Below are 27,870 nucleotides of genomic sequence, written 5' to 3'. Positions count from 1 at the left end.
TTTAAGTTATGACTTTTATTTTGCTTTTGAATACAATGCATACATTCCATATTATATCTGATATTTTGTGTTTTGCCTAATCTTAAAGCCCAAAAAAACTCAAAATCAACGATATCGGAACATACCATGCCACATTTATCGTCGAAATATTTGCTTTTGTATAAGAAACACGGATTGTTTTGTGTTAACTTTATTTTACGAAATAGATTACGAAATATTCGTTGATTTTGAGTGTTTATGGGGCTTTAAGAATTACACGTCATTGAGAAATCTGTGCCTGGTCAATAGTTATGCAAATAAATGTCGTACAACACAATCTGATATAACAACTAAACAATCAAATAAACATTTTTACAATACAAAACTTGTACACTCAACTAGACACAATTATCTAATTGAGACACCAGTATAAGCACTTAAACTAAGCAATAACAACGCAACTTACATGATAAAACTCGTTATTATACAATTTACTGTACACACACCTTTAATCGGGGCATATATTAACTACTAGGCATACACTGCTAACCATACAAATAAGACTGGGAATAAAGTCCCAAAACTTGCAAGCACCATTGGACCTTGGATATGTCGCTCCAGCGTAATGGAATGACTGATGATGACCAGACGAGATCAAATAGAAAGGCCACATCCGCATTTATAACCATCCATAAACAAGTGACAGGTTTCGGGGATGCATGTGACATTTTTCAAAGCGCCAGTATTGGGCGAGCAAACGCCGTTTCTAAGGAGTTATTTTCTTGTTTTACTGCTCAAAGATTCATGTATCAAACTTATGCCATTTTTTTTATTTACGAAGGGTAATAAGCTATTGACGTTAATATGCGGGTGATTAAATGAAGCTATCAACGTTCTGAATTCACTAGAGCATGCAATAACATATAGAACGTGGCCATAGTTGGCACAGAGGACGTGGATTTTAGTGCGTTATTCGAGGGGTCTCGTTCGTCAACGTCCAAAGTGACGTCAAGTCGAGTGACGACGCCGGCCGACACGGTGAACTGCTTGCTTTCGGTGTGGTTCTTGTAACTCACCTGAAAGAATGAACAAAGTACGCGGTGCTTGCATATAAACATCAGTACAGCATCTTTTCGGGACAAATACTGGTATGGCGCTAGTATTTATTGTATAAATATATATAATACCGTTCACCAGTTTGGTTTAAAACTATGTTTATAGCCCAATTGCATCGAAAGCATTAGGCTTATTGAAGCGCTTTCTTGTCCGTTTCTTGGGTGGAACCAGTACATAGTGTCTTTGGGGGAAGATCTAAAGAACGATCCCACAGTGGGGATCAAACCTGTGCCCTCCCGGCGGATACCATATCCATAAAGCCACGGCAAACCGTTACACCACTTTACACTGTAACAACCTGCTTTGCTAAATCTTTTTTGAAGACATAACATTCTTTAGAATGTCGGAAGATATCTACAATTTTGAACAACACAAGTGTGATTTATGAGTACGAGTTATAAAACCTTGATACGATAAATAACAAGAGGGCCAACATGGCCCTAGTTCGCTCACCTGAGAGGAGTCGGTTCATTCAATCTTTACCTAATGTCAAACATGACCTAGATATTGACCAGACAAACATCCTGGTCAAGTTTCATCATTATTGAACCAAAACTCTGGCGTAGGGAGTGTTTTTGTTAGATTTGAAATGGTGACCTATATTTTGAGTTGACCCCCCAAACATCAAACTTTGCTTACAAGGATTTTGTATAATATAATGAAAATTTGGACAATCTAGGGGCAATAATTATGGCATTAATTATGTGATTTTGCTCATCATCAAACTTGACTGAGTTCTTTCAGCAACTTTGATAAAGAATGCTTGAGAAATGTGAATGCTAGAGTGTTTACAAACCAAATGTGGACGGACGGACAGCGGACAAAGACCAATCCTAAAACCTCACCTGAGCAATCAGATGAGCTAAAAAGTGTGTTTCACCGATCTGAGCCATTTTCCAACTTGTCCAAGAAATCAATAAAACCAATGTATTGACTAAGTTTCACGATGATTAGGCAAAAAATGTGACTTCTATAGTGTTCGATCACAAGGTTTCTCTCTATATAGTCACATAAGGAAAACTGCCCCACCCCCCTAGCAGCCATGTTTATTGACCAATCGGGACCATTTGCAAACTCATCTGAGATATATATAAAACAAATCTATTCACCAAGTTTCATGATGAATGGGAAAAAATGTGACTTCTAGAGTGTTCAAAAGCTTTTTTTACGAGATAAATATAAGAAAACTGCCCCCCCCCCCCCCGCAGCTATGTTATTCAACAGACCGGAACCATTTTCCAACTCAACTCTCGTATCAAGGAAACAAATGTTCTGACCAAATTACATGAAAATTGGGCAAAAAATGTGACTTCTAGAGTGTTCACATGTTTTCACTATATACATATAGAGAAAAATGCCCCGCCCACTGGCGGCCATGTTTTTTCACTGATCTGGACCATTTTCGAACTCGTCCGACATATCAATAAAACCAATGTTTTGATTAACTTTCATGATGATTGGGCAAAAATTGTGACTTCTAGAGTGTTTACAAGGTTTCTCTTTAGCCATTTGAGGAAAACTGCCCCGCCCACTGGCGGCCATGTTTTTCAATGGACCGGAACCACTTTTGAACTCAACCAACATATCATTAACACAGACATATAGACATAGCTACATGAAGATTGGACATTAAATGTGACTTCTACAGTGTTTACAAGCTTTTTCTCTTTTTTTTTACCTAGTGACCTAGTTTTTGACCCAACATAAACCAGTTTTACACTCGATCGAGATTTCATTGGGACAAATCTTCTGACCAAGTTTCATGAGAATCGGACAATAAATGTGGCCTCTAGAGTGTTTACGAACAAATGTGGACGGACAGACGACGGACAAAGACCAGTCACAAAAGCTCACCTGAGCAATCAGGTGAGCTAAAACAAGAGCTGTCACCATAGGATGACATATGCTCCCTATAAACACTTTGATAGCATTTTTTCGAAACCTAAACGCAGATTCCGAAACCTTAACGCGGACCCTAAGTTCAAGGTTAAGGTCACAGGGGGAAATTTTTTGTGCGTATGGAAAGGCCTTGTCCATATACACATGCATACCAAATATGAAGGTTATATCTCAAGGGACATAGAAGTTATGAGCATTTTTCGAAACCTAAACGCAGATTTTGAAACCTAAATGCGGACCCTTTCTCAAGGTCAAGGTCACAGGGGTAAAAATTTTTGTGCGTATGGAAAGGCCTTGTCCATATACACATGTATACCAAATATGAAGGTTATATCTCAAGGGACATAGAAGTTATGAGCATTTTTCGAAACCTAAACGCAGATTTTGAAACCTAAACGCGGACCCTAAGGTCAAGGTCACAGGGGTTAAAAATTGTGTGCGTATGGAAAGGCCTTGTCCATATACACATGCATACCAAATATGAAGGTTATATCTCAAGGGACATAGAAGTTATGAGCATTTTTCGAAACCTAAACGCAGATTTCGAAACCAAAACGCGGACCCTAAGTTCAAGGTCAAGGTCACAGGGTTTAAAATTTGTGTGCGTATGGAAAGGCCATGTCCATATACACATGCATACCAAATATGAAGGTTATATCTCAAGGGATATAGAAGTTATGAGCATTTTTCGAAATCTAAACGCAGATTTCGAAACCTAATCGCGGACCCTAAGTTCAAGGTCAAGGTCACAGGTGTAAAAAAAAATGTGCGTATGGAAAGGCCTTGTCCATATACACATGCATACCAAATATGAAGGTAATATCTCAAGGGACATAGAAGTTATGAGCATTTTTTCGAAACCTAAATGCAGATTTTGAAACCTAAACGCAGACCCTAAGTTCAAGGTCAAGGTCACAGGGCTACAAAAATGTGTGCGTAAGGAAAGGCCTTGTCCATATACACATGCATACCAAATATGAAGGTAATATCTCAAGAGACATAGAAGTTATGAGCATTTTTGGAAACCTAAATGCAAAGTGTGACGGAAAGACGGACAGACGGACAGACAGACAGACAGGCAGACAGACAGACAGACAGACAGACAGACAGACCGACGGACAGTCCGCTCACAATATGCCCCCTTTTCTTCGAAAGGGGGCATAAAAACATCCAACCTCGAATAACAACACATAAACGTAACACAACTACACTGTATTATTATGAAAACATTAATAATCAAAGGGGAGTAACTACTGTATTCTTTAATGCAATATTTAGAAGAGTTGTCTCACATGTTACATGACCTTAATTCATGATTGTTTGCAAGCCTTTTTACTATATAAATATAAGGAAAACTGCCACGTCCCCCTGGCAACCATGTTTTTCAACAGACCGGAACCATTTTCAAACTTAACTCACGTATCTAGGAAACAAAGATTCTGACAAAATTTCATGAAAATTGGGCCAAAAATGTGACTTCTTGAGTGTTGACATGTTTTCACTATATACATATAGAGAAAAATGCCCCGCCCACTGGCGGCCATGTTTTTTCACTGATCTGGACCATTTTCCAACTCGTCCGAGAAATCAATAAAACCAATGTTTTGACCAACTTTCATGATGATTGGGCAAACATTGTGGCTTCCAGAGTGTTTACAAGGTTTCTCTATAGCCAAATAAGGAAAACTGCCCCGCCAACTGGCGTCCATGTTTTTCAACGGACCGGAACCACTTTTTAACTCCACCAACATATCATTAAGACAAGCATTTTGACAAAGTTACATGAAGATTGGGCATGAAATGTGACTTTAACAGTGTTTACAAGTTTTTTCTTTTTTTTTTTACTTAGTGACCTAGTATTTGACCCGGCACGACCCAATTTCGAACTCGACCGAGATTTTATTGGGACGAAGCTTCTGGCCAAGTTTCATGAAGATCGGGCAATAAATGTGGCCTCTAGAGTGTTTACGAACAAATGTTAACGGACGGATGGACGGACGTACGACGGACAAAGACCGGTCACAAAAGCTCACCTGAGCAATCAGGTGAGCTAAAAACACTTCATGGAATGCAGATTTAAAAAAATACCTAATAAATACTAACATTCAATGTATATTCGCCTGGCATGAGAAGTCGGAAGTACTGGCCGCCATGCTTTGATCTGAATCTCGGGAATTCTCGTCCTTTAATGCTCAACACAGCGCCATCCAACGAGTTGTTGTTTTTGTCCCGGATGTACCCTTTAACACCTAGAAATAAAATGCTCGACATTAACGAATTAGGTTTTAGATTCTCATATAACCAATAATGTGTAAGTTTGTAATAAACATTGAAAATAAATCTACGCCACAAATGGGGTCTATAGTTCTTACTCACCCATGTGCACCAGCAAAAGGTAGTTGACAAGCGCGTCTTTGTTCTTTATCCAGAAATCGACGAGTGTTGGGGCAGCCGGAAACTTGCAGCAGGACACCTCTAGAGTGATTTCAAATATGCCTGCTGCAATGTAGTTGTAATCCTGCATGCCGCCTGGAATGGTCACGAAACATACAATTTAATTGCTTTTAAATACAGGAATATACGCTGCACTTAACGGTATTTCGGTAATATATAAAGGCCGTCAGTTAGCGTTCGTTGTTGACAAGTTTATCCGGCCTTCGAGGCTGTAGATTACAAGTTCTAATTAACGAAATATGTGTAACATTTGGATGAATTAATTATGGAGGCATGACTTCGTGTATTAACAGTAGTGATGGCATCGAATACCTATATCGGTATTCGAATATTCGCAAATCCATTCAATCGAATATTTGAATATTCGCATAAAACGGCTGAATTGATTTATCTTCTATTTCTCAGTTTCGTATCCAGTAGGGATAATAAATATTAATTGATACAGAAAATTGAATATACAATTGTGGTGTTGAGAAATAGAAAGAAAATGTAGCTGAATTGTAAAATCAAACTTTAAAAAAGCCTATTTAGACTAAATATATCAGACAAGAGTGAAACTTGTTCTGTGTTAACTTCCATTGTTTTGTAAGTTATATCCGTTTGCTGAATACGAGGCTGTTTATTAACGTTGCTATCGAATAAGTGTATCGCTGTCGGCTAATACTATGGCCGATACTGTAATCGGGCACAAATAGATGGAAAAACATCATGTCAAAGAATGTTATTTAATTTTTAGATTTTAGATTTTAGATTTTAAAGTAACGATAGCATGTACGTGTATATAAAGAAACATATTAATAAGGCATGCACAGTACACCAAATATTCAAGAACAAATATAAGGAAACACATAATGTCATAGAATTTTATTTTTATTTGAAATTTTAAAATAATGATTACCTGTACGTTTAAAAAAAAGAAACATTTTAAAGTCTTTTTAAACTGTGATCACAAAAACTTAATTATTATTCGCCAGTCAATTGAAGTCCTTAATTGGCACCTAATTGAAAAAAAAGCATTTGTTTGTTAATAAATGTTCATTTTGGGATATAATTTTAACAAGACCAAATAAGAAAGTCAGTCAGTCAGTCAGTCAGTCAGTCAGTCAGTCAGTCAGTCAGTCAGTCAGTCAGTCAGTCAGTCAGTCAGTCAGTCAGTCAGTCAGTCAGTCAGTCAGTCAGTCAGTCAGTCAGTCAGTCAGTCAGTCAGTCAGTCAGTCAGTCAGTCAGTCAGTCAGTCAGTCAGTCAGTCAGTCAGTCAGTCAGTCAGTCAGTCAGTCAGTCAGTCAGTCAGTCAGTCAGTCAGTCAGTCAGTCAGTCAGTCAGTCAGTCAGTCAGTCAGTCAGTCAGTCAGTCAGTCAGTCAGTCAGTCAGTCAGTCAGCCAGCCAGCCAGCCAGCCAGCCAGCCAGCCAGCCAGCCAGCCAGCCAGCCAGCCAGCCAGCCAGCCAGCCAGCCAGCCAGCCAGCCAGCCAGCCAGCCAGCCAGCCAGCCAGCCAGCCAGCCAGCCAGCCAGCCAGCCAGCCAGCCAGCCAGCCAGCCAGCCAGCCAGCCAGTCAGCCAGTCAGCCAGCCAGCCAGACAGTCAGACAGTCAGACAGTCAGTCAGTCAGTCAGACAGTCAGTCAGACAGTCAGCCAGTCAGCCAGCCAGCCAGCCAGCCAGCCAGTCAGTCCTCTGGGTCATAAAGAAGTGTTTGCGTGTGTTGACTGCATGTATTCATAAAACGAAACCATTCAACCATACAGTTCATTTTACAGTATGCTGTATTTCGCCTCTAGATATGTACTGTTGATCAGCGTTAATTTGTTTTCCATATTCACATGTATTGAGTTCCGCTTGGGGACGTTTTGAGATCGTATCGCAGAAAATCACGTTTACGAAATTGTTGTACACCATTAAGCTTAAAGGATGTGTGTAAGATTCCCATAAACTTCTATTTTATAGCTGACTGACGGAGTTATACAACAGTTACGTCACGCATCGTTTCATATCATAGTTTGTTATAGTATATGTGATTGAAAATAAGCAGTTTTGCTCATTTCATAATTTGGAATACCCAGTCAGAAATATTGTGTTTCTGAATTATAAACCGGGCGTAAATCGTGTTAGGATTGAGGACATGGCGAAGTGGCACGTTATTGGTCAGGAAATTCTGAATTGTTGCTAAACCTTTTTTATAGCCTTTTATATTAACATTTGATCAAATGAATAAAATATCTGGGGTTGAGTGTGACACCTTTTCTAAAAAACAAACACTAATTAAAACCAACGCTATCGAATAAGCGAACCACAAATACAAGCGTAGACGCTTATTACCTGTGATTTTAACTGTAAGTACAATATGGAAAGGGGGTTTGTTCCGATATAAAAGGGGGTTTATTCCGCATTATGCAAAACTATTGAGGGTGTTTCTTCCGCGTATGCAAAATGTGAAAGGGGGTTTCTTCCGCTATGCTGTTTTTAGTGAAGGGTATTTCTTCCGGAGGGTGTTTGTTCCGTACACCAACGCTGATACGGGCCGCAGTTTGACACGAAGAACGTCACATCAAACCCAATAAGTAAGCGGCTCGCAGGCCATTTAATATAAGGGCAATTACGTTTGAAAAACAAAAGCACCGCCTTGCGGGTGCAGACCGGTCATCTATTTTCTTTTTAAAGGTGAAGGGACTCTCAATTTCAATCACAAAGGAGGGAGGGGTGGAGTGAAGAGGGGTGTATAGTGTGGGGGTGTGGTCATTTATTACATTATCTTCCAAAAATGCGGGGAAAAAAATGCCAAAAAAAAATCGGGGGTGGGTGGGGGGGGAGGATTCTTGGGTGCGATGGTTTGACGGTATTTCAAAAATAAAATAATAAAAATAAATATCTGTGTTTTTTAACCGTTTAAAAAAAATGTGGGGGGGGGGGGGGGGAATGGGGTGGGTGTGGGGGTATAGTGTGAGGGTGTGGTGGTCATTTGTGAGATGATCTTAAAAAAAATGGGGGGGGGGGGGGGATTCCGGGGTTGGGGAGGGGAGGGCGTGGGGGATGGTTTGGGTGGAGTCTATTGTGGTATGTCAGGTAAGAGTTGTTTTGTCAAAGTATCAATCAAATCTAATCATAAATAAAGAAGTTATGGCAATTTTAGCAAAATTTAATAACTTGACCTTGAGAGTCAATGTCATTCAAAGGTGAAGGTAAAATTCAACTTGCCAGGTACAGTAACCTCATGATAGCATGAAAGTATTTGAAGTTTGAAAGCAATAGCCTTGATACTTTAGAAGTAAAGTGGATCGAAACACAAAATTTAACCATATATTCAAAGTTACTAAGTCAAAAAGGGGCCATAATTCTGTAAAAATGACAACCAGAGTTATGCAACTTGTCCTTTTACTGTCCCCTTATGATAGTTTGCGAGTGTTCCAAGTTTGAAAGCAATATCTATGATACTTTAGGGGTACAGTGGACCAAAACACAAAACTTCACCAAATTTTCAATTTTCTAAGTATAAAAGGCCCATAATTCCGTCTAAATGCCAGTCAGAGTTACATCAATTTGCCTGCACAGTCCCCTTATGATAGTTAATAAGTGTTGCAAGTATGAAAGCAACAGCTTTGATACTGTAGGAATAAAGTGGACATAAACACAAAACTTAACCAAATTTTCAATTTTCTATGTATAAAAAGGGCACATAATTCTGTCAAAATGCCAGTCAGAGTTACATAACTTTGCCTGCACATTCCCCTTATGATAGTTAGTAAGTTTTGCAAGTATGAAAGCAATAGCTTTGATACTTCAGGAATAAAATGGACCTAAACACAAAACTTAACCAAAATTTTCTATTTTCTAAGTATAAAAAGGGCACATAATTCTGTCAAAATGCACGCCAGAGTTATCTAACTTTGCCTGCCCAGTCCCCTAATGATAGGAAGTAAGTGTTCCAAGTTAGAATGCAATAGCATTGATACTTTCTGAGAAAAATGGACCTAAACGCAAAACTTAACCGGACGCCGACGCCGACGCAGACGCCGACGTCAAGGTGATGACAATAGCTCATATTTTTTTTCAAAAAATAGATATGCTAAAAAATGCGAATATGCGAATATCAATTCTGATATTCGAATACGGGCCATTCAATCGAATATTCGAATAATTTTGCCATCACTAATTAACAGTAATATTCTCACAGAAAGTTCATTTTTGTTCATTTTGAATGGTGGTGACGGTGTTCCGTGAGGGCCACCCGTTGTTTGGCACTGGGGACCTCTGAATTACAAGGGCGAGAACACGAGAAGACAATACAAAATAGAACGATCGCGAGCGAGAACACGAAAGCACAATGAAATAATGCGAGATCACGATGAGAGATCTCAATAATCTTACCGCATTCTCGCATCGTAATATCGTGTCTCCGAATCGTGTTTTCGTAATATCATCCGTGTTTTTTTCTGAGGTAAAAAATTGGAAAACATTTTGCAATAACATGATAATAATTTCGCGCTCTTTCATCAAATTGCGCAACCTTGTACCGTGATCTCGCATTGCAATCTCACACACTTTCATCTTAATATCGTGATTTCGCACTATCGACTTTTAAATTGCAGGGATGAGAACGCGAAAAAAACGAAAAAACAAAAGTTGATAATCAATAAAAATGTCGTTGGTGTATATACCAGAAAAATAAGACAACAAAAAGAGGAAAACAACTAGCAGATTGTGCGGTACGCTTTTCTAAATAGCTTAAACGTAAGCTTTATCTTACGCGATTTTGTTATTCTTTCCATAACTGACCATCTACTTCACGAGACGGTTACTATGGGTAAAATCTTCAATTTGAGTATTCAATTTATTTTATATTAATTTAAGTTTCAAGCATATATGATATTGACCTGTTGACCTCAAAATCGAAGGGTGTGTTTTTATGGAAAGCCTTCACTGTCTTATACGTCAACGAACCTATATATCATGTCGATGTGACCTTATATTATGTCAATACGTCGTTATATGAGGTGCATTTGTTAATATATTATGTCAAGCCACCCTTACATTGAGTCAATATGTCATTATAGTGGGTGCATTTGTCAATATATTGTGTCAAACCATCCTTATATTAAATCAATCTGACATTATATTGGGTGCATTTGCCAATATAGTATGTCAAACCATCCTTATATTGAGTGGTTTCGTCATTATATTGGATGCTTTTGTCAATATATTGTATCAAACCATCCTTATATTAAGTCAAGTCCTTAAATTGGGTGCTTTTGTCAATATATTGTGTCAAACCATCCTTATATTGAGTTTATCGTCATTATATTGGGTGCATTTGTCAATGTATTGTGTCAAACCATCCTTATATTAAGTCAATCGGTCATTATATTTGGTGCTTTTGTCAATATATTATGTCAAATCATCCTTATAATTAGTGGTATCGTCATTATATTGTGTGCTTTTGTCAATGTATTATGTCAAACCATCCTTATATTGAGTGGTATCATCATTATATTGGGTGCTTTTGTAAATGTATTATGTCAAACCATCCTTATATTAAGTCAAGTCCTTATATTGGGTGCTTTTGTCAATATATTATGTCAAACCATCCTTATATTGAGTGGTATCGTCATTATATTGGGTGCATTTGTCAATATATGGTCTCAAACCATCCTTATATTAAGTTAATCGGTCATTATAGTTGGTGCTTTTGTCAATATATTATGTCAAATCATCCTTATATTTAGTGGTATCGTCATTATATTGGGTGCTTTTGTCAATATATTATGTCAAACCGTCCTTATATTGAGTGGTATCGTCATTATATTGGGTGCTTTTGTCAATATATTATGCCAAACCATCCTTATATGGAGTGGTTTCGTCATTAAATCGGGTGCATCTGTCAATATATTGTGTCAAACCATCCTTATACTAAGTCAATCTGTCATTATATTGGGTGCTTTTGTCAATATATTGTGTCAAACCATCATTATATTAAGTTAATCTTCGAAACCACTCAATATAAGGATGGTTTGACATAATATATTGACAAATGCACCTCATATAATGACGTATTGACATAATATAAGGTCACATCGACATGATATATAGGTTCGTTGACTCAATATAAGTGTGGCTTGACATAATATATTGACACAAGCACCCAATATAATGGCATATTGACTTAATATATTGACAAAGTGACTAAATATACTTCTATTTTGACAAAACAATGTTCATTTTGTACGTATAAGACAGTCAAGGCTTTCCATATGTTTTCCCTCCGCAGTTACCAGCCAAGTGAGCCAACCAATTGGATGATGGTCGGTCAAAGCGTTCTCAAGATTTCGGTCGGAAACGAAACGGTCTACACACTGACCATCCGACCGACCGAACGACGGACAGTTTCAAAGTAATATACCCCCTCTTCTTCGAAGCAGAACATACCTTGTGAAAAGAAGTGAATAGTTATCTAAAAACGAAGTAACATCGCTGTTATGTTAAACATATACTTACCAGACACAGGATACCAGTCGGCTCCGTTTGTAATGCCATCAGGAAAGTTATATCCACATTCAGTGCCATTTGTTTTAGACATAGTGTGGTGTGACCTCGAGTAGGTAAGGGCTAAATACTTGAATGTGTCGTCATCCGGACATATTGATTTTCCGGATCCGATTGTTTGGAGTCCTTGAAATAAATTCTACGTTATATATAGAGCACCAAGTAAATACAACTATCGCGATGTAATAATGTGCAATTGAAATACAACATTTGTTACCGATTTTCCCATTATCTGTTGTTGTTTTTAATTAAATTTTACAATTCTACATATGTTAAGAAAAAACATACGAGTGTTCATATAAAGGTCCCATGGGTAGTTCGCAACCATAACACCGCCATGCAGGTTGGCCGAGAGTACAAAGTTGTAGTCGTCCAACCAGTCTATCACGTGCTGCGTTTCCGGTTGAACGGGTTTCACTGCCAAGTCGTGAATGAGATCGGGAAAGTTTCGGTTCAAGTCCTTCGAATTAGCATTGGGTCTGAATAGGAACTAACATAGTTAAAACATCATCTGAAATAGTTTCTGATACAAATATACATGTGGTAATACAACAATTTTAATATCCATGTAAACAACATTCGATACTTTCTTATGCCACATTCGAAAGTGATCAAAAGCATGTTCTTCTATCTGACCCAGTTACCTAGTTGTGGTGTACACCTAACCAAGTTTCGTTCTCGACATATTTATCAGGATTAATGTTTAAATGAATATTGGGCCATTATGAAATGTGATTTCACGGGGCAATTTTGTCAATCAAAAACGAGCACATTGAGCGAATTGTGCTTAAGCTACATTGCGACTCTATGGCGCTTCCATAAAACACATATTGACCGTGCTCCGTAAAAGGGGGTTTAATGCATGTGAGAAAGTGTCGTCACATATTAGCCTGTGCAGTCCGCACAGACTCATCAGGGACGACACTTTCCGCTTTCATGGTAATTTTCGTTAACAGAAAGTCTCCTCTTTGCAAAAATCCAGTTTAAGCAGAAAGTGTCGTCCCTGATTAGCCTGTGAAGACTGCGCTGGCTAATCTGGGGCGACACTTTACGCACATGCATTAAACCCCCTTTTCACAGAACACAGCTCAGATTAAATACAAATTACTACCCTGTACTTTCATAAACCCACCTGCCCAAGACTTCACCGCACTGTTCTTCCACAGCTACGCTGTAACCATCGGGGTTCATGGACGGCATGATGTGCACAGTGGTTGTGTCGAGGAACTGGGTCAGGGTCACATTGGTACCGTAGGATGTCACGTACAGGTCAATCAGGTGCAGCAACAATTCTCGACTGACGACCTGAAAAATTTAACGGAAGACATACTATATTGTTTTATTATTCAATTTTTTGCGCACCACGCAGACAACACTCTGAACAAACTATACTTTATTGTTGATTACTTTGTTTTAATAACAGTTCCAACTTCTTGTTTATGGTATACTGCTGCTGTCGTTTGGTTTATATCTCATTCCGAAAGATCACGACAGATCACATTTCAAACTCCAACATACAAACAAAAGGCATACTGTTATGGTGATATTGATTTCATGTGTACGATCCACTTTACGAATGAACAGATTTTTTCTGATATTTTTTTACGGGAAATCGAGAATAATTATGTCAGATGAACGTGCTTTACACAAAATCAGACAAAATATATGGGCTAACAAAAAATCTAGACTTTGCCGTCACTTATAGGCATTATTCAAGTTATGTTTCAGTGCATCAATGAAACTGCTATATAAAAGCAATATCATCAAGTACTATTTTCCCGAAGCAATACTCAAACAATTCTTTGCTCTACTGGTTATTCATATACATATGCCCCGACATTAAGTTTAAGAATTAAGTAACGATCATTTCACAAATAATGTTAATTTATAATATTAAAATTTGTCTTTAGTATCATCTGTAAACAATTGCGATTTCCTTTGTATCTGTGTGATATTTAATTTCATAATTTATAAAATTCACTTCAACGGTATATAGAACTACTCTGGAATTAAAAGAAAAAAACACATATTAGAATGGAATATAAAAACGGATTAAAAAGGAATATAATTGACAATGGATTCTGAAACTTGACCAACTAATTCGCAAACCATCAGTACATTTTTCTGAGTTGAACAAAGACAACTGAGCTAAAATAATGCAGATTGTATTTGAAATAGTTTTGGTGGACCAATATAGTTGAACATCCAAAGGAAAGGTTAGATGACCTTATTCGCGCACTTACCTCATTTCCGTGCATATTTCCGATGTACTTCACGTGCGGTCGGAGATCGAGATTAGAAAACGAGCTGCCGATTGCCAGTACCCACATGTCCTCACCTGACGGGAAAAAAATATCTTCCTTTTTAAGTCCAAGATCCAATAAAAAGGGGAAAGGGGTGAAACTCAAGTGTTATGGAATGAAAAGTTTATCAATCAACGTTACGATTTACAACGGGTAAGTTTACTACTGTGTATGCGTCTATGTTACAAGGCATTAAAGGCATGCCGATTTTGAAGAACACAGAGCCATTCCTTGCCCCTCTACACCTCAAAATAGCCAATGTGTTTATGAAAAGTTGACAGAGATAACTTAGTTATGAAATTTACTTTAAACCGTTCTGGATAGTAATGCATCGTCAACTTTATGTAATCTTTTCAATTAACCACCGTATATCATTCAGTACACAACGATTTGCAAAATTGAGTCATAAAATTCGAACTATGAGGGCGCGGATCCGAATTGATAAATAGCAAGAAACGAAAATGAGACAACATGTTAAGGGAACTTGGCAACAGTTTAAAAAATAACTCTGCCATAGATTAAAAAAGGATGTTTACATCATATACAAACAGGCGACATAACATTGTCGACAAAGAAAACTGTCCTGAAAAATAAGAGTTCATAAATGGATAATCACCAATCACGTGTCGTAAGAAGTGCCTCTCAATTAAAGGGTAGGAAATACTTCGTTTTATTAACATAATATTTGCAATTTTATTCAAATTTTTATGGACAAGCGCGTGGTCGCGAGTTAATTATTTATTCCAAAGATAACCGGATAGAATCCCTTGATTAACATATTTTTCTCTATTGTTTTCTTACAATATTTTTTATTGGAAATATCTTCTAAACTGACCGATATACTTCGATAATGCATACAGTATTTTGATTGCAATTTCATGTATGACATTAAAAATACCTTCATTAAAAAGTGTTCTCGTATCATATCGGAAGTTCAACGAGCATCACGTTCGACTGAGAAATGAAACGATATTTATTTATTAACATCATCACGTTATTTCGTTGTTTTTGTAATTGGGTCCATCGTCTATTATTATAATTTATATCCCTTTAAAAACTCCTCACAGACTAATCAGGTATCGTAAATCTAATCGCAGAATATGTTCTTTTCATTCGTTGCTTAATGTTGGCGTTATTTCAGTTGGAATTATGTAAGCTTGCTTTTGCATCGAATAGAGCGCTTTTTATTTCGGTCATTAAGTATTATATCACACAAAAAGCCTTGAACACAAGCTCATAAGCATTGAATTTAGAGAAGTGACATCGATTGCAAATACATGAAACTTCAGAAAATGGTAATAGTACCTATTAGTTAGAATAGATGCTTGGTGTGAAACAATACTTGTGTATGGAAAAGGTGGGAAATAACGAATGCTCGTTGTTCTTTTATGTTAGATGAGCATTCCATGACAACGTGCTTCTCGGAACAAAATAAAAACCCTACCTTTGACAGTCTTCCCGATGCTGTACAGCTTGGTGATATCCGGGTAGTTGTTGTGTACTTCCCGGAGATATGCCGCCATTGCTGCGTTATTGTGGTGAACGTATGTCAGGGACATAGCTCCACCCACCATAGCCAAAAGTATCATCAACAAAACCGAGCCCATTGCTGCTCTATCTGGATCTATAAACGCAACAAAAGAAGTACACATCAACATCAAGAGCTGTTCACATCAAGAGTTGTACACGTCAAGAGCAGAACACATTAAGGGCTCTACACATCAAGAACAGTAAACATGAAGAGCTGTCAACATCAAGAGTTGTAAATATCAAGAACTGTACACATCAAGAGCAGTAAACATGAATAGTGTAAACATCAAGAGTTGTAAATATCAAGAACTGTACACATCAAGAGCAGTAAACATGAATAGTGTAGACATCAAAAGTTGTAAATATCAATAACTGTACACATCAAGAGCTGTACACATCAAGACCTGTTCGCATCAAGAGCTGTAAACATCATTAACTGTACACATCAAAAGTTTAACATGTAAAATATGTACGTATCGAGAAATATACACATCAAGAGCAATAGACATCAAGAACAATACACATCAAGAGTTGTACACATCAAATGATGCACACATCAAGAGTTGCACACATATACAGCTGCACACATCAAGAGCTGTACACATCAAAAGCTTCACACATCAAGAGCTGTACACGTCAAGAGCATTTCGCATCAAGAGCAGTACACATCAAGAGATGTACGCATCAAGAGCAGTACACATAAGAAGATGTACACATCAAGAGCAATACACATCAAGAGCTGTACACATCGAGTGCAACACACATCAAGAGCTGTACACATCAAGAGCTGTATACATCAAGAGCTGTACACATCAAAGGCTGTACACGTCAAGAGATATACACATCAAAAGCTGTACACATCAAGAGCTGTACATGTCAAGAGCTGTACACGTCAAGAGTTGTATACATCAACAAATGTATACGTCAAGAGTTGTTCACATCAAGAGCTGTAAACATCAAGAGATGTACACATAAAAAGCTGTACACATCAAGAGTTATATACATCAAGAATTGTACACATCAAGAGCTGTACACGTCAAGACCTGTATACATCAAGAGCTGTACACATCAACAGCTGAACACACCAAGAGATGTACACATCAAAACCTGTACACATCAAGAGCTGTTTACATCAATAATTGTACACATCAAGAGATGTATACATCAAGAGCTGTACACATCAAAAGCTGTACACATAAAAAATGTAAACATCATGAGCTGTACACATCAAAGACTGTACACATCAAGCGCTGTACACATCAAGAGCAGTACACATCAATGTGTTGTACACATCAAGAGAATTACACATCCACGGTTTGTAGTCAACACCTTAAGAGACCCGTTTCCTCTCAACAACTTGGTATTAACGGGCATAATTTGAAGATAACATCTAAACATACCAACTCCTCCATAACTAGGTATTTATGATGCCTTGATGTAAAGCTAACATAATAACACATTCCGGCACCGCACTACAGCTTGGTATTTATGAAGCATGGACTCCAAAACAGTAACAAACTCCATCATCAAACCGCACAACAGCGATATTTTGAAGAAATATGCAGGAGTTGTGGTGGCATACTTAGATGTGTAAGATAATAAAATAACTTTCATAAGAATGTGATACAACTTAAAAAAAACATCAACACAGGTGTTTAAAGTATCCCAAATTTATGCGAACTGTTTTTTTAAACTTCAATGAAGTGTTCATATTAAGTGGAAAATTTTCGCTTCAGTTTATGGCTGCATATTTTTGCATAAGATAACCTGATACTGTTTGTGAAAATTTGATTTAGTTTCTTGTTACTACCAAACCTTTCTTGAAAATATCATAAATGTTTTAGCGAACTAACGTTTATACTGCAAAATTCATTTCGTGATTTTTTTCGAAAATAGTTGAAAATTTCGCAAAGCTATGAGATTATTTTCGAAATTGGTGCGTCCTCACTTCACTTTTTTTTATTTATTACCATATATTTCATGAACAAAACTTTTCAATGGATCACATTTAGGAGTCGATGAGTCGTAAGTTCTATTAATGTCGAACATAATTAAAAACAAACATAACTCAACATCGCTTTTTCGACACGAATACGGTAATTATATTAGCAATTACATCAGTATTTATTAAACATTTATACTAAGTTTACCTTAATCGAAAAATGAAACCGATGTTTGCGCTGGTCACACCCCGTGTATTCCCATACTGGACGATGTTCACACTTGCTATATATCTATATTTCTTTCCATCGTGTTTAATTGCAATCTAACGGATAGTGCGCTGTCAACAAAATGCAGTAACTATCAACAAAATATCGGTTCACCGACTGTTCACTTCCTGTAGAAATGTGAAATATCCCCTACGGCAATTTAAATGTTTCATTTTTCAATTTACTCGTCAATAAATTAACAAGTAAAAACTAAAAGCAAACGCCAACACATGGGCATGTTTATAAGACGCGCCGATATGTTTTATCAGCCGGTAAATATAATTTAATAAAACTTGCAGAATAAAATGCTACTTTAAGTGTGTGTGTGTTTTTCTAATATACGCAATAGGAATATTGAACGCAATAATTAGAAATGTATTTTACAAAAATCAACATACAACACTGATGTCTTTCACTCAAACAATTTGAAGGTAAAGTAAAACCTTTGAACGCAAAAAACAGATAGTAATATAACAGGTTACCAAGATCTCTTAGCTGACTTGACAGATGCTTATTCCGCTCTTTTCACGTGCATGTTTACGGCGTACAAGAACACCACTAAATATGACCCGTGCTCTGTGAAAAGGGGGTTTAACGCATGTGCGTAAAGTTTCGTCCCAGATTAGCCTTTCCGCATAAACTTGAAATTTGCTTAGAAGAGACTTTTTTGAAACGAAAATATCATAAAAGCGGAAAGTGCATCAAACCCACTTTTCACAGAGCATGGTCCAATTATAATAGCATCGGTTATCTGGAATGCTTAAACGGAGACGACATTAAAATTGTGTGTTTTTTAATGAGGAAATCTAACAAGAAATATCTTCAGCGAGAGCACCGACGGGCGTTGAAATTCTATGCGCAAGATACATTGAAATTTCTGCTGAAGTAAATGTTGCCTGAATAAAAATCTTAAAGGCTATCAAAAAGAAAAGTTTTTTTTCGAATAAGTACAAATCAACGAAACAAGAAGTGGTTATATATTGCAAACCATCCTATATCAATCGGAAAATCAGAAATATGTATCAATGGAGCTTGGTGTTTTGCAAGCAAGTAAATGACAGAATGTAAATGTTACTCTTGATTGGCTACACTTTTATTTATGCTCTTGTTTTAATTAACCCATTTATGCCTAGCGTCTAGAAAAAAGGCCTTGGCAAACAGCGTAGACCCAGATGAGACACCGCATGATGCGGCGTCTCATCAGGGTCAGCGCTGTTTGCTTAAAGAAATTTCTGTAAGAAATATTCTAAATATAGAAATAAGTATACTAGACATCCCTAATTTTGGAAATAAATTGATCCAATTCAGAAGGATGGGAGAGTCCACTACAAAATTACTACTTAAGTACAAAACTAATCAATTACAAATGGTAGGTGTCATAGTGAATGATTTTAATAAATTAAATCATAACTAAAACACTAATTTTGATTTATGTGACCAATGTTTAATACTTATTGAAGTCAGTATAACAACGATCGAATAAAAAGTTAATAAATCCCAAAGTGTATTTATTAATAATTGAGAAAATGCAGCTAGCACATGATATAATTTTTAAATAAAAGTGTATTTGATTCATACAAATAACAAACAAACTGTATAACAATTTACCAGTGTTCCTCAAACATGATTTACTTAATTATGTCCAATAATAAATAACAAAATACGAATTTCAATTTGAAGAAACCTTTCGCAAACATTTGGCTCAATAATTTTACTTTCTGTAAATTGTCATTCCTACTCACGATTTGTGCCGATAGTTGACCGCTGTCGAATACGAAATCTGACGTTTTGAAACCCATTAACAGAAACCTTTGCTGAACATTGTCTTTAAAAGTCAATAAAGGCGGGGGTTATTGATCACGTGACGGTGCGTTTTTACACTTACGACGCCGATGGTCCAATTCTCTTGTGAAAATTAATTATTGTAATGAGCAGAACAATTGTAAATTGAGTTACATTCGGACGCTAAGGTCACCTTGGTATCTTTGTTGTTCTTGTTTTGTTTGTTACATTTCATTATACCGATACGATCGCTTCATTTTTCTTTAAGCAGATAGGAAAAATTTGTAGTAGTTGTTGTGTTGTTATTGTTGTTATATTTGCCGATTTACATACGCAAAATTTTACATGCAAGCGGTATTTTAAGCACACGTTGTAAAGTTTTTGATCCTTATTCAAATTATTCAAATATTATGCAACATAATTAAAAGATTAATATCAAAGTACTCTAATTTTTTAACCCCTCTCATACCGCCCAAAATCGCAGGGTAAATGTTTGCTGTCACAAAGTTTAACGATATTTCAGCCCTAAAAAAAAACAGTCTTCTGCAAGAAACGAGACAATTATATATCAGTTAAAACCATTCAAAGTAGCGTACCCCATTAATAAATACATTTCAAAAGTATGTTATCTCAAAATCAAATAGGACGAGATTTACTTTGTTGAAAACACATAACTGAGTATGCAAAAATGTTATGATAATATTTATTGGAATGGTGGCATATATGAAACAAGTTGTGGAACTACGACAATTTAATCAAAATCTCGTTTCCATCCACGTTTTAAGGGAATTGTTGACAGATTTTGGCATTTTCTTTTGCAAAAGTCATTAGCTATGATTGATTCCAAATTTTAATTGTTTTTAACAGTCTGAACTAATTTTTATAGGAAGAAAAAAGCTGAAAAAACTGCCGTCGCCAATAGTGGAACCCATGTCGTGACGATTCGTAAGCGGATGCTTCACCACTGTGCATGCAAACCTTTATATTTCGATGCCAAACATAATATTTAGAGTAATCCTTATCTAGCTTTTGCCAATAATAGAATTGTTTAACGGACGAAATTTTATTTTCTAAGAAAAATAATTTCACTTAAAAAGGTCGTAGAAAAATTCACAAAAATGGCGTTAGAAAAATTATCTGAACAAAATATCTTCGGCGAAAACTTTCTATTTGAAAAGTGTTAGAATTACGAAATTCAATGTAAGTTGTCTTTGCTATTTCGTCTGCCGACATCCTTCTACACGCGAGCATTTGTTTTACTACATTTGTACACACAACCGACGAGACCTTTTTTTCGATTTGCGGTTATAAAGTCAATAGGCTAAAAAGATATACGATGTTGATGGTGGTTGGTGAAAGATAAAGAGTTATATCAATGAGATCAACGATAGCGAATGTCTTTTCTGAGCAGTTCTTAGCTGCATCACATGCAAATCGATTACGGGTGTTACGACAGATTTCATGCGTTATTTTGAATTATTATATATTAATGATCATATATCTATGGATACAAAACATAAATACAAAAGAAGAATGGAAATGGAATGAAACCATATAAGTAAATAGAAACCCGTGAATAATCCGTACAGTACATATTTGAAATATTTATACGCGCGATCTTCTAAAAGACCTATTTAAGTTGTGTGTCGAACATTGTTATTAGATTCGATTATTACTTGTATCGGGAATCAACGCACTCATGCTTAATAAATTGGTCAATATGGTTGAATGAATCTTGTTAAATCAATCAAAAATAGTATTTAACATGGACTTGTTAAACAGACATTATTCTATTATTGACATACCATAATTACATCGCCAAATATCTTTATTTAAGATGATTCTGGTCAAGATACAATTGTAGTTCATCTAGAAAACGCGATAGCTTTTATATATATATAACGATCCTTTAACTGACCACAAACTGACCCTGATACCTTGCGGGTTGGAATACAATACATTCAAGTGAAGTCACAATTCCACTGCGGGAAGACGGCTTGTTTAAAACTTAATACGTTTAACTGTTTAAATTCAATTTCGAAAACAATTTAAAATAGTTTGGTTAAAATGAATATCAGTGAAAAACAAATATTGTTTGATCCAAAATATACAAGTACATGTACACATAATGCAATATGGTAGTTATTACTTAATGAATACGAGAACATAGCCTTTAAGTACAAACGCTCTGGCGCTGACAATCTTCTAAAGATAAAGGGGCACACACAAACCACAGGTGGTTAGCGTGTCACTGTGTCTATGATATTAATTAGTGAAAACATCATTTTGAATGATAAATAATCGTATTATAACGAAAAATTAACTTTTCTGAACAAAATCACAAATCACAAATAAAAGGTGCACACAAAAACTGTATTGGTGTCGAGAGTTGAGTGTAAAACTGTTCTATCTATCAAGCCTTTTCATTAGAGATAAAATTGTTTCATGCTGAACATGCAGTAAAACAGTGTTACAAAGACGCGGTCATGTTTCCAAAGTTCTGGTGGTATGCTCAAATCAGCCAATAGAATAAATGAAGTGTATTCATTCGTGTCTAGCCGCGGGAAATTTTATTTGAATTTTATTGGACACTTACAAAGGTCAGGTAAGGTCAAAAGTTACGTTAAACAGCTACGCCGAAAAAGGGTTATAGGGTAAGGTGCATGGTTTGTGGGCGACGACCGAAGTCTTTACGTGCCCGGTGTGACTCGATTCAACGCGACATGCGATAGAGAATTTTCACGATTATAAGCGGGGTTCGAACCTGCAAACCGTGAGTATAAGCGCCAGTGTGTATGCGCTTGCTTACGGGTAGGCTTTAACTCATTTATCCTGTAAACGCCAGCTAACCATAGAACGATCGTTTATAATAAGAGCAACGTTTAACGATTAAACAAAACGCACACTCGTTTAGGATTACCGTTAGTGCCATCATGGTTACTCATTAAAATCTTAAGGGCGACAATGCGATAGTACGATGGCGACAATGCGATAGTACGAATACGACAGTGCGACAATACGATGGCGACAGTGGGATAGTACGATGGCGACAATGCGATAAAACGATGACGACAGTACGATAACGCGATAGTACGATTACGACAATGCGATAATATGATGACGACAGTGCGACAATACGATGGCGACAATGCGATAGTACGATGGCGACAGTGCGGCAATACGATGGGGACAGTGCGATAGTACGATGGTGACAATGCGACAATGCGATAGTACGATGGCGACTATGCGATAATACGATGACGACAGTGCGACAATACGATGGCGACAGAACGATAACGCGATAGTACGATGGCGACAATGCGATGATACGATGGTGACAATACGATATGACTATCGCATTGTCGCCATCGTACTATCGCTCTGTCGCCATCGTATTGTCGCACTGTCGCATTGTCGTCATCATACTATCGCGTTGTTGCATTTTCGCCATCGTACTATCGCATTGTCGCCATCGTACGTTCGCATTGTCGCCTTCGTACTATCGCATTGTCTCCCTCTGGATTTTAATGTGTAACCACGATGGCATTAACGGTATTCCGTACATGCGTGATACGCTACGCACCTGACATTACTTATATGCTTAGACTATTACTAAGTGCGCCCATTCCGCTGTGCAAACCACAACATAAATACACATGTTCTATGCTACATTATTACACTACGATCTACTTCTTAACTAAGCTTCAATTAATAAATAATCTGACCTGTCGCAGCAAAGCATAGCATTCCAATGGCGTGAAATATAAAGACACAGAGGTATACCACATAGTTATCCAGGCTCAATGCTGAATCGCCCTCCTGCAGTAACTGTACTCCAGATCGCGGTATACGAGCTCGTCGCAACTAGAGCCTGCTCACGGCATGTTTATGTGTTTAGATAAGGTTATACTAAATAACACTTATAAGATTATGTGTTATGTGCCCGGTTGAATTTTTGAAACCTACCAACCAGGAAGAAAAAAACTACTCTATCAAAGAAATCTTGCAACAGCTGTATATGGCATTGGTATGGTTATAACAGAAAATATATAGATCTGTCAAAATTTACTTAAATTAAATCAAATCGTAGATTTGTCTGTATAAATTGTTACCCCGAATTTCATTCTCAATAGACTTGACCCGGCCAATCGCCTATAATCCGTGAAACTCCATGAATAACCCACCAATATTTTGTTTAGGAGTTTAGGCTTCCATTCAAGAGGCTGTCGTGGTACCGTTTTCGATTGACTTTATTGACTTTTGGATTTAATGTGACTTTGGAGTATAAAAAAACAATCACGAATACATTTTTAAACGAAATTTTTCATATACTTCCTAACTTGATTATTCACTTAGTAAAAAAGCGTGTGTGTTTTTTCGGTCAGACATCTGAAAACCTAAACATTCGCAGACGCTAATCAGAGAATAGAATTCGTATGGCCTGAACATACATTGCTATTAACTCGCACACGGATTCGACGCACGCCAAAAATGAGGATGAGGCGAATTACTTATTAAACTTGAACACGATTTTCGAGCATGTTTGTATGAAGACTTAACCTGTTTATACATTCACTACTCGGTTGTTGTAGTATTTTACCTGTCCTTTCACTGCCGTCTGACCGGTGAAATGTTCACTGACTCGTTGCTCAAGTTCCGATGCACACAATAAAATCCACATGCTCGTTTTCATGATCCAGGTATGATCAAAAAGGCAGATGCTACTCCATTCAAAGCATCCACTTCGCTAATAAATATCTAAAGAAAAATCGATGCAAGCATTCAATGCCAGAAGAAATCGGCTTTTCGTGTGTCACAGAAATTACAAATGCAGAGTATTTACTTCAGTACTTTAAGGTTCATGTAGAGGCTTCAATATGAAAAATGTGGGACCCCTAGCATTGAACTCAAATTTGACTAAAGGAAGAATGCCACATTGAAAATGTATACATATATGCTTTATAGGATGTTTTTCCTTCAAACTGCTACCAATTTCGTACATCAACGTATCATAACATCCACAAAATCAATCAAAATACAAAGCGATTCTAACAATAAAATATACATTATTTTCAAAAATCTGAATCATGTTTATTCCACGTATTTCTGCTGAAAACTATATATCTAGTGATTAATATCGACATTGACGAGGGCAAGTTACGCTTAAATAGTACAAAAAGTTAACATATCTAGAAATATCAAAACTCGAACACATGTCATTTCATCACCATGGGGGCAGCCATTTTTAAATTAATAAAATAGAAAGAAACATGCTAAAAACTCACTCATCGCCTAATTGACATTCCAAACGGTTGACGGTGACAAATGCATTGGATTGTACTCTTTCCGTTGATGTTTGCAAACTGCACGATCAGACCTCATAAACACTCAAAAGAATAACTATGTAAGAAGTATTTCACCAATGTTTACAATCGTTGTCGAATCACATTACTTATATTATTGCGCATAAAATAGTACGCTTACAGACTGACAGAAAGATCGATACGTAACTCCGTTCAATTCATCACGGTATACTATTATAATGATAATATATAATAATACATCGCTTTAACAATCTAAAAGTAGAAATAATTCTTTTAAACGGAGTTTTTAATAACGAAAGTGAAAACAACGGAAGTTGGATGGATATTCTGTGAGATGCACTTCGGCTCCAGAAAAACAATACAAATAAACTAAAAAAAGACGTGTGGGGGACAATTTTCAGCTGGAAAATATTTGAAATAGGGTAAGTGATGATATCCCTACGTGGTCATTTCTGTTATTTAGTGCGATCTCTTGCTGATTAATGTTAATAGTTGTTTTACTAGTTGCCACCCAACTGTCAAAATAAGATATGTGTTTTCTCAGGTATGTGTATACACATACCCGGTTTTCTCACCACTGCACGTGGTTTCGACCGATTTGTTTTGCACGTTTTTCTACGGAGCACAGCGATGGCCACGCTTTTAAAATGGGTAGAAGGAATCGAAATATAAAATCAATCGGTTTGCCAATTTCTTTATATTCCTTTACTTTGTATATGTCGTCTGCAATCTATTTCAATTTGAGATGGTTTAAAATTTGCAATTTTGTTGAGAGGTAAATAACAAAATTGTTAAGCCTTTGAAATAGAATTGTGACTCTTATTATCCACCATACCTGGATTTTTAAAAAGTAGTTACGTTTTAGCTATTTTTATAACTTTGTTTAGGAAATTTATCCAAAAAAGGCAGTTGAATAAAAACTCATTTGTTGTTTTATGACAATAATTTTCTGTGAAATGTTGCTAACTTGACCTTGTATATGTATAAAGCTTTGTATTTATTCAACTTAAGGTAGTGCATATCCTTCCTAACTTTAGATTAAGATTTTGTAAATTAGTGTAAAAATGTATAGGTTTTAAACCAAAATATGAATAAAGCACACAAATATTGAATGTCAAAAATATGTTTATGTTATTCTATCCGTCTTAAGCTTTAAAATGATATATAGTTTGACCATATTGTACCACATTGAATGAAGAAAAACCAAAGCGAAGTTTTAATGAATTTTATCCCCCCCCCATGAACCTTAACCAGTTAGTGAAACGCTTTATTTGCACAGTGGCACACTCAATGTGTAACATTAATTACCGAATGTCAGTAATAAGATAATCAACTTATTATTAATGCACGTATATTTATTTTAGGGAGCACACTGTCAGAATAAAAAAGTTGTACGATATTGTATACAAGTGACTGTACAAGTATTAAAGGTACTGTCAACCACGATTGAATGACGAAAAAAGAAATTGTTAGTTTATATTGATTAAAATGGATGACAGTCCATTTAAACACAGACATATGAAGCGTATATTGGTCGAATTCAAGAGAGCGTGGGCATTTTGCAAATACACCTAATAGCACCGGATACTCGCAACAATATAATAAATTATCAATACTAACTTTTATGTATCCCAAACATCAACACTACAACAAACCTTGTATACATTCACTAACCACGGTCTAAATTTATCATTGACACACACACACACACTAGAGTACTATCACAGTATCGAATTTCCAGTACGGTAGCGACGAGTATGGTACCATGCAGTGTTTGCAAGATAACCCATGCCCATGTGGACTGCAATGTGTCAATTAGTTGCCGAAGTTTACATAAACACGTGGCGAGAGTTTTTTTAGCTCACCTGAGCACAACGTGCTCATGGTGAGCTATTGTGATCGCCTTTTGTCCGTCGTGCGTCGTCAACATTTACCTTGTTAACACTCTAAAGGTCACATTTATTGTCCAATCTTCATGAAACTTGGTTAGAACATGTGTCTCAATAATATCTTGGACGAGTTCGAAAATGGTTCCGGTTGGTTGAAAAACATGGCTGCCAGGGGGCGTGGCAGTTTTCCTTATATAGCTATAGTAAAACCTTTTTAACACTCTAGAAGTCACATTTTTAGTCCAATCTTCATGAAACTTTGTCAGAACATGTGTCCCAATAATATCTTGGGCGAGTTCGAAAATGGTTCCGGTTGGTTGAAAAAATGGCCGCCAGGGGGCGTGACATTTTTGCTTATATGGCTATTGTAAAACCTTTTTAACACTCTAGAAGTCACATTTTTAGTCCAATCTTCATGAAACTTTGTCAGAACATGTGTCCCAATGATATCTTAGACGCGTTCGAAAATGGTTCCGGTTGTTTGAAAAACATGGCCGCCAGGGGGCGTGGCAGTTTTCCTTATATGGCTATAGTAAAACCTTGTTAACACTATAGAAGTCACATTTTTAGTCCAATCTTCATGAAACTTTGTCAGAACATGTGTCCCAACAATATCTTGGACGAGTTCGAAAATAGTTTTGGTTGGTTGAAAAACATGGCCGCCAGGGGGCATGGCAGTTTTCCTTATATGGCTATAGTAAAACCTTGTTAACACTCTAGAAGTCACATTTTTAGTCCAATCTTCATGAAACTGGGTCAAAACATGTGTCCCAATAATATCTTGGACGAGTTTGAAAATAGTTCCAGTTGGATGAAAAACATGGCCGCCATGGGGCGGCGCAGTTTTCCTTAT

The 27,870-nt window shown here is 36.8% G+C and overlaps 1 protein-coding gene across 7 annotated transcripts; it reads right to left on the bottom strand.

Annotated features, from left to right (window-relative positions):
* LOC127873876 (carboxypeptidase M-like) lies at positions 1-26,917 on the bottom strand. 7 transcript variants are annotated; one of them, XM_052417976.1, is made up of 10 exons: positions 26,784-26,872; positions 24,405-24,562; positions 15,727-15,906; positions 14,223-14,317; positions 13,112-13,284; positions 12,268-12,458; positions 11,932-12,105; positions 5,371-5,523; positions 5,098-5,243; positions 1-1,055 (listed from the first exon to the last, which is right to left on the bottom strand). In XM_052417976.1, exons 3-10 carry the CDS (start codon positions 15,887-15,889, stop codon positions 867-869), a joined length of 1,284 nt encoding a protein of 427 aa, XP_052273936.1. In that variant the 5' UTR covers positions 15,890-15,906; positions 24,405-24,562; positions 26,784-26,872; the 3' UTR covers positions 1-866. The 7 variants fall into 7 exon arrangements, with proteins under 7 accessions (XP_052273936.1, XP_052273935.1, XP_052273938.1 ...); XM_052417975.1 differs by having other exon boundaries at positions 26,749-26,844; XM_052417978.1 differs by lacking the exon at positions 24,405-24,562 and having other exon boundaries at positions 26,784-26,917.
* Positions 26,918-27,870: the final 953 nt, after the last annotated feature.

This window comes from Dreissena polymorpha, chromosome 3 (assembly GCF_020536995.1).
Source record: "Dreissena polymorpha isolate Duluth1 chromosome 3, UMN_Dpol_1.0, whole genome shotgun sequence".
Classification (NCBI taxonomy): Eukaryota; Metazoa; Mollusca; class Bivalvia; order Myida; family Dreissenidae; genus Dreissena; species Dreissena polymorpha.
This window is presented reverse-complemented; position numbering and strand designations above follow the sequence as displayed.

Bases quoted from the DNA above. Each gene is read 5' to 3' on its own strand.
- LOC127873876 (XM_052417973.1), bottom strand. From the start codon at position 26,794: ATGTATACAAGGTTTGTTGTAGTGTTGATGTTTGGGATACATAAAA. The intron at 12,459-13,111 runs GTGGGTTTATGA...GTTCCTATTCAG, and splicing joins TGCGGTGAAGTCTTGGGCAG to ACCCAATGCTAATTCGAAGG. The intron at 5,244-5,370 runs GTGAGTAAGAAC...TTTTATTTCTAG, and splicing joins CCTTTTGCTGGTGCACATGG to GTGTTAAAGGGTACATCCGG.